The sequence below is a fragment of the Condylura cristata genome, unplaced genomic scaffold, assembly GCF_000260355.1.
Source record: "Condylura cristata isolate star-nosed mole 26May11 unplaced genomic scaffold, ConCri1.0 scaffold00009, whole genome shotgun sequence".
NCBI lineage: Eukaryota > Metazoa > Chordata > Mammalia > Eulipotyphla > Talpidae > Condylura > Condylura cristata.
Genome location: NW_004567110.1, coordinates 18,530,877 through 18,539,898, shown reverse-complemented (window position 1 = coordinate 18,539,898; position 9,022 = coordinate 18,530,877). Strand labels below are relative to the sequence as shown.

Below are 9,022 nucleotides of genomic sequence, written 5' to 3'. Positions count from 1 at the left end.
ACTGCTGAGGGGAGCAGGGGGCGGGCAGGAGAGGTCTGCTGCGCCATGTGGATCTCCTGGGCAGGTGGGGATTGAACTCATGCGGAAGTGGCTTAAGGTTGTTAGTGCTGTGCTTTAACCCGCTGAGCCACCATGGAGGGCCAGCTTCAACTTTTTAATAGCAAAGAAAATATATTATTTTCTTGATGAAGAAAATGAATTTTGGGGAGAATAAGTAATTTCTCCTAGTCAAGTAAGAGGAGTTGACATTAGGATTACCTGACATCAATGGTAGCTCTCCTGCCCACACTGTCTGTACAAGTATCATATTCTGTTTTCCTGTTTATATAATAAGTCTTCCCTTTTGGCTAGTAAAAATATCATCTGACTCCAAAGCTCATGTTCTTTCACTGTTAAAGATATAATTTATCCTAGAGGGAAAGACTAATTCAGTCTTTCTAAAAATTATTCATTTATACCTACAAGAACTGGGGTACAGGCCAGAAGTGTTAGAGGTGAGAAGATTCACCAGAGACAGAGTGGGAAGCAGAACATAGACTGAAATACTCTGCGGAAGAGAGCAGCAGGCAGGACAGGAGAGGTGTGCTGCACCATGTGGGTCAACTCCCAGGCTGGGGATTGACCTGTGAATCAGAAGTTGCCAATAGCCTCATAGTGCTGTGCTTTCAGTCCTGGTGGCCCTAATTCAGTCTTTTAAAGGTAAAGGAAAATATCCAAATCTTAGAAGAATAAAAATTAAAATGACCTGAGAGAAACATAGAAAGCCATTATTGTTGATGCTTAGAGGCCAGGATATCCCTATTTCAGAGTATATAGGACAGGGGGATTTGGAAAATAGAGAATAAATAATTGTAGTTTTAGGGAATGACTGAAGGAAATAGATTGAAGGAGAGCAAAAAACAAGTGGTCAGTATTTCTTAGACTTAGGGCAATGTCAGTATTTGTCAGTCACTGAAGGAAAATGGTGACAGCAGGGTCAACCAAAATGAGGACTGAGAAAAATTAAGGCTAGAGAAGTCACTGGTAAACTAGTAAATGACATTGAAATTATTTATACAAATTTAAATTGGTGGTGATAAGGAAAGAAACATCACTCAATTAGGCTGTTCTTTAAGAAGAGGTGTGTGTGTGTGTGTGTGTGTGTGTGTGTGTGTGTGTAAATGGATATACATAGAACACCTCTGTAATGACATTTAGCAATTATTGAAATAAGGTATATAATGAATATTCTAGTCTATATCAGCAGTCTCTTTTTCAGAGTATTGGTGAAGATGGATTCACATTTCAAAGAGTGACGGAATTGCATCATGATAGTTTTTCCTGACAACAGTAGTGACTGTTTAATATTACCATGTGAGAATCAGGTTCTCTCTTGTTTTACTACTAAGATATACTAGTATTTTAATAATCCAAAGAAATTCCAAATTTTGGAGCCAACATTCTGTTCTGTTCTCAGAGAAAGGTAAATTTCATATTCCCGTCTGATATTTCTTTTAAGGGAAATTATCTGCGACTTTCCTTCAGAAGAAAGTCTGCAAAAGGTATGGATCCCAGACGCTGAGCTTCCCCAGACATTCGGTTATAATTTTAAGAGACATTTAAATTTTTAATTTATTTTTCTCAGCATAGAAATTGCTGCCAGCCTCTATATCTTTTTGGCAGCACTTCACCGTCTATAAATCTGTTATGCTCCATAGGCATTTCAAATTAGAAACAGAGTATTTAGATTTCAAAACACAGCTGCTAGGACTCTCACCTTAGAGATTAGAGCACAAAATGGTAAGCAAAATACAGCAAATTTTGTCCTAGCAAATCCACCTTATTTCTCTAAGGATTACCTTATATATTTCCTCAGTGATTATAAAAATAATGATAGTGTACATATGTTACATAGGAACTATTATGGATCATAATCTCCATAAAGTAGGGAAGCTCTATGTTCCCTAAGCCACCTAATGAAGAAGGGTGAAGCTTAGCAGCTAAGGGAAGGTAGAGAAGACGTGGAGGCATGTGAAGCAGAGAGGCATGGGCAAGAAAGAGGTCATCCCTGCTTCTCAGGGACTTGGAAGAGAGCGTGGATGAGAATCTCGTGGGAATGCTGATAGAGGCAGCTTTTACCTTGGTTGTACTTTGTGTTCCTTTCACCCTTTGCCTAGTCCCTTTTTATCCCTTCCCTAGGTTCCCACCAGATGTTGGTTGACTAGTGGCAAATTTTCAGGCCTCAGCAACAATGCTTCTGCCCAAGCTTTTTTGGTCAGGCATTTACTCCCCAGGTGATGGGTAATGCTGGGTGTTTTATTTGGAATCTATGCACATGAATTCTATTAATGTTCTTTCACACTAAAAGTAAGCTTTTTCTTTTGCAGCAGATAGCAAAACCCATTTACAGTGTGCAAATTCGGGGTCCTAAGTTCGTACACTCACACTCACAGGAGTTTACTGTTTTAGTAGCTTCTACCTGTAAGTCAGCTAGTTTTATGATGAATTTGAAGTCTTGCTATTAGGCCATGCATTGAAAAAAATTAATGTAAAAATGCTGATACTGCAGATTTATTATCTGAACGGATTCATTATTTTATTCATTATTTTTATTGAACTTATGTGTCAGGTATATAGAAGTATGAATGATTCTATTTCTTACTCCAAGGATCTCTCACTTAAAAATATACCTAAAAGATAAGGAAACATATTGTAGGTACTATCATAAAGACACTTAAAATGCAAGAGGAATTAAGAACTAGACAGTAACAGCATGTGTATATAGGAAAAGCTTTATGAAGGCATATTTTCAGTGAGTCCTTCAAGAATGTATACAATGACAGAGACAAACATGTTGATTAGAACATTCCCAAAAAGAAAAAAAAAAGATACAAAAGAACCCAGTGATGAAGTAAAGGAAAATTAGATCTATTTGAGGCAAACTACATGGCATAATTCATAACCATAAAAATTTGGTTGGAAGATAAATCTGAAAAATGTATTTGGAGGTATTTTGGATATGGGAATTAACTAGTTTGTGCATAAGGAAGCAACAGGGATACCCCAGCTCTATTTAAGTTGAAGAAATGCACCACGTTACTACTCCATACTTATCACCCAGGCACCCATAGTCCTTTATTACAGTGCAGATTCTGTATCTGAAAGTCCACAGTGCATCATTATAGACAATGCACAGAAGTATAAAAGGTTTCAATACACCGTTCCGCCTCTAATAGTTTTATCCATTAACATCTTGCTTGAGCAGAATATACTTCTCACAATTAATAAACCAAATTATTGACACATTTTATTACAATCCATGACTTACATTAGGATTCACTCTTAAGTTTTCCTTTGACTTTGTTTTTCCTCTGAAATGTTTATACTACTTTTTGACTTTGTAGGTGATGACTTTTTAAAATAATATAATAGTTTATTTTTATATCATTGTGTGCCTTTTTCCTTCTCAGTTGTAATCCCCATGGATGTCCTATCATCAAATCACCCATGTGCCATCACCAAAGTCTAGTGCACTCCTCCCCCATTTGTTTTGTTTTGATTTTTATGAATTTCTAATAGCTAATAGGACTGAATGAATACCATCTGTTTGTAAAATTAGTAGTTTCTATACCTAACAAAACTGATGTGCTGTTAGAGCTGATATACTTGAGACTTGACAGAAACATACAAATGAACATATAATAATATATATAATTATATATATATATATATATATATATATATATATATAATCAGTGGTGATACATGCTATAAAGAACCAGTGTAAGGTAAGAGAGAATATCAACTATCAGGTAGCAGGTGGTGACATATGAGAAGTTGCATCTAGTTTTTGCAATGTTTGGTGAAGTTAAAAAAAAAAAGAAGAAGAAGAAGAAAGTTTTAAAGTGAACTTTAATTGTATCCACTCTCTCCTATATCTTACTTCCAGACAAAAGATACTTTTTACTTCTAATAAATTAATTTATATAGTTTTATTGATGGCTGGATGATTTATTGGTTGCAGTGAGTGACAATGAAGGCATGAAGAAGGAAAGTAATCACTTAGATTTTACCCAAATAGTTCAAATCTGAGTTCAAGACTGGAAATACATTAAAGTATACTTAACTCGGTGAAACCATTTATGTTTAATTGAGATGATATTGGTTTTCAACACTATATATGATTTCGGGGAATAGAGTCATGGGATTATATCACAAACCAAACAATCACCAAAGCACTCACAATACTTTACCATAGATGCCTAGTCTCCTGGTTTTTACTATACTCAACTATTTCCACTTTCCTAGATCAAGACTCCAACTCCAGTGTAGTACAGTAATACTATAAGGTGTTAAGTCTGGCTTATCATGAAGTAACATTTGCAATAAAAAATAAAATAAAATCCACTGTATTAAGTAAATATTTTTGTATGTTATAAGAGGAAATAATATTGCAATTGAAAATAAGAGTTCTAATCCAATGCATATGAATTACCTTTCCATTAAATCATCAATGGGGACTGCCAAAGTTGATGAAATGGCTGGGAAGATTATTTTTTTACATAAAATAATAGAGAAAAGCATATTCTTAACATATGAGATCAAATATACAAAATTATAGTTACCTTTTATGTAGGTGCTTATAATAAAGCAATATAATTTCAAATAAAGGTTAAAGAAGCACACACATTTATTAAATTTTAAATCAAATTTCACATTATTAAATTTCATATTTATTTTATTTTCATTTATATTTTATAAACCTAAAGTATATGTTTATTTCTGTTCTATTTTTATGGTAAAGACTTTCAATTTTTCACATTCACATATGCAATAGGACCTTTATTAAAGTTTTATCTTTCCTAGGGAAATGATCATTTGTGCAAAATTCATTAGTAAATGGAACTTTCCTGTTGTCTGTTTTTATTATTATTGTTATTGTTGTTGCGGTTGTCTTAGATTTACTTAAAACCACAGAATGAAAACAAATGAGGTTATGTACTCACACACTCTGAAAGTAAGTTCTCAGAACAATTGTGCATAATTTGTTGAGTCAACTACATACTTGTGTACAAGAATGAGCATGGTTTTATATTTTTAAACAATTTAGAAAGTTCAATGTTTTTATTCCTCTGAAACAGATGAGTCCAGAAATAATTTAACTGCTTCTTTTGAAGTGGTGATGTGTTTATAATTGAAACCAAATTTAAAAGACAATCTAATTAATGCTTCTTGCTAAGGGCCTCAACTTGAAAATATTTTTGCTCAAGGTCTATGTTTCTGACTGTTATGCCTTATAAAATTACTAGCATTTTCTCAAATAAATTGAGCTTTATCTTGCCTTTGCACAATACACAATCACATAATTTTTTTTTTTAAGTTTATACCTGGGAAATTTCAGAATGCTAGACAGAAGTCATATACCTACACAGACTTACTAACATCAATCTCAAAAGGACACTTACAATTATTTAACATGATAATATATCTATATTGTACCTGCTATCATTTTGTTGCTGACAATTACCAATTTTCTAAGCATCTCTCCAGTATACCCCCCTTGATCTCCCTCCCTCTTTATATATATATATATATATATATATTCACTCTATATATCTTTTTATATCCTATATTATAGATCATCTATAATAGTATATATATGTTCCTACATATATACTCATTGAATGGTATTGATTGATGTAGTGTCAGCTAAGTAAAAAATAATAAACATGAATTTTCATCTTTGCATCACAAAATCTGCATGACTAATTACATATCCTCACTATTTTCTGTTATCTTCCCTTCTGCTACAGTAGAAAATATTCCCCTCTACCTGTACTTATTATCTTCTTTTTCTCTTACAATTTTTCCCTTTAACTTATAACCTTTCTCATCATCAGTATTTTTTTCTGCTAGCATCAGCCAGTGAATTTGCTCTAGTTTGTGTGTCTCTTAAAAAGAAGTTTTGAATTCCTGATGATCACAGAAATGTCCACATCATTATTTTTATTTCATGCAATTTACTGTTCCAAAGTTACTATTGATTGACTCTGTTCACTCATCACTCTACTTCATTTGTCTCAATCTGTGTCACTCCAATGATACCACCCTTGTCAACTACCTTCAAGATGTAACTTTAAGAGCTGAATGGCTATCTTGGTAGAGGGAAGGATACTGTAACAATATCTGAGGCAAGAATACCTGTGCATCTAACATACAAACTACAATTTTAAAATAATGTCACTACACTAAAAAAGTCCTGGGGTGTAGGTCATGCATGTGGAGTTTGAGAGGATTACCAGAGATAAGGTGGGCAGCAGAACAGGCAGATTTAGTGAAATACACTACTGAGGAAAGTGGTAGGCAAGACTGGGGGAGTCTGCTGTACCATATGGGTCAGAGCTCCCTGGCTGGGGCCAACCTCGGACCTTAGCAGTGCTAACACTGAGACTTAACACCTAGGCCACCAAGGAGGCCCCTATCATGAATATGTTGCAAAAATAGGCTTCTCTGAGCCCTAACCATGACCATATCATATGCCCATTTAGTATTTCGTAGGATTCTTGTTTCTTTTAATACTATATTAAGAGGATTTTAAAAAATTATTTGATAGTTATATTAAATTAATGATAGCCAGAGTGTAATACTACATACATCACATGGGTTTTTGGTAAACAGCATTAAGTTAGTAAAATAAATACTTATTTTAAGAGGGTGATTTAACATTCAGGTAATGCTTATTTTTAAAACTAAACTCAAAAACATTTGTAGATCATTTGTTGGAAGGTTTCATAGGGATTACTGTACTTGAAACTTGTCATTTTATGTGGCAAATATTATTTGATGTTCAGAAGAGGAAATGTAGTCACAATAATGAATAATTTAGCCAAAAGTAGACAGTTAATAAGCAGTAAAATGTATATTTATTCCTTTAATATATAAATTTCATGACTTTTCACAATCTACATTCCAAGAAATCAATCATTTAAATATTCTAATAAACACAGTTATTTTTTTTACTTTAACCATAAGAAAATATCATCAATAGTAGGAAATCAATGGTATCTAGCTAACATAGTTTTATGCTACCAGGTTTTCATATCCAAATTAGTATTTTTTAATTTAAAGTAAAATAACCTTACAAGTTAAATAGTAAATGGTTAAAATTATTACCTAAAGTCTGATCCAACTCTCTTTCCATTTTCTGGTTCTCCTGGATCTGGACATAAGTTGGAAGCTGTTTTAATACCTCCCTCATTTACTGAAACAACAGAAATGAGAGAGAAAATATATTAGAAAAGTTGGTATCAATTCAAACATTTACGTGAATTATACATTACTTTGTTAGTATAATCAAAATATTTTAAATACTGAAAGTTAAAATTTAATTTTATAACCCAATATTGAGGACAGAAACATTTTTTTCTATTTTTGGACTTATAAAAATAAAATAATTTTCATTAACATATTATTCTGAGTATTAACACATTACCAGATACATTTTATTTTTAATTATTGTCAAATTGTGAAATTTCTGGAAATGTATTCCCAGGTTCAGTGCCAGCATTTCCATTAATTGCTGACAGTAAAGAAGCTACTATCAATTATGGCAATGTTTCTTGACATGTTATTCTTAAAGTTACCATAAGGAAACAAGATGATCTTTGGACATCTTTTATATTGACTCTTCTTATTTGGTAACTGCCAATAAATTGTTTCTGCCAATATTAATAAAGTAAAACTATCATACAAATTATCAAGTATATAATTAAATTATAATAGAAAGTAGAAAAAAAAAGATAATGACTTTACACACTAGCATTTCCCATGACTATGCATTATTTCTTTATTGTGAACATTTTCTGCAATTTCTTAAGAACACCAAGTTAATGGAAGAATTATTTTGATGAATGTGACTGCAAGGTATAACTATTAAGCCAAGTTATATTTTTAATGGGAAGATTATTAAACCAGGTATTCCTAAAATATTGGGATAACATTTTTAAATGCAATTTTATAGTGAAAATAGTAAATTGTACAATAAATTTAGCTATTTGTTCGCAGCAACTTATCTGCTCTTTAAACAAAAAAAAAAAAAAAAAAGAGTGCCTGAGCAGAGATTTCAGAGGGGAAAAAAAAATCTAAATCCTGTAATGATACTCATCTTACACTGAGGATTAGAGTAAGTTATAAATCAAGATGTCTTCTATAGGACATTGTATACGACGACTCTTAGGTAGAACTCTAGGCCTATTTCTGGCTTGGCTTGGTTTTGAGTAATCATTAAAAATCCAATGTTGAGAACCACTGAATCCCTGTATCATTTAGTTCATATTGTTTAATGTGTTCAAACTGATTTATTTATAACATATTAATATTCAGATGATGGTCCAACAGACATGTCTGTAGTAGCAATATCCTTATTTAGATAGGAAATTGTGCTTCTGTGACAATCATTCTATAAGTATTTCTAAAATTTCACCAATACCCTCATTGCCAGTTTTATTACTATCAATCTATGTAAAGCATGCCCTATATCTCAATCACTGTTCTTAAAAACAGAGACTATCTTAGGCATTTCTATATTTTATTAAATCACATTTTATTGATTTGGCATTCATTTACCTATCTATGTACCCTGGGGAATACACCCTCACACCTCAACCTATACACACGCTTCATTTACCCTCTTCCAAATCTCTAGTAGCAATATTCTAGCACTTTAATCCCCTCCCTCAGGCCCACCAACTTCAAGTAACCACAACATTTTGTACAATGTCTAAGACTTTATATTTGTCACATTTTGTCTCACTCTTTTACCTTCTTAGTCTGTTATTGACTGCCACAGAGAAATAACTCAAATAGATTTTGGAATGAACAGATAAGAATGAGTGAATGAGTGAAAGTATGAATTTAAAGAATAAAATACATGAGCTCAGAATTTCTTTAAAATTCCATCTTAATAATGTAGAAGATTCTAGTGGAAAGTCTGTAAAGCTACACATTTATTAAATTCGTATTTTAAAATATAAAATAAATAAAT

General features: G+C 32.6%; 1 protein-coding gene across 1 annotated transcript in view; it reads right to left on the bottom strand.

The window, feature by feature from the left end:
• CSMD3 (CUB and Sushi multiple domains 3) overlaps positions 1 to 9,022 on the bottom strand; it is a 764,662-nt gene that overhangs the window by 450,456 nt on the left and 305,184 nt on the right. The window contains exon 9 of the mRNA XM_004679632.2: positions 7,153 to 7,240. Coding sequence (XP_004679689.1) covers positions 7,153 to 7,240 — 88 coding nt within the window. The remainder of the gene's footprint in view (positions 1 to 7,152; positions 7,241 to 9,022) is intronic.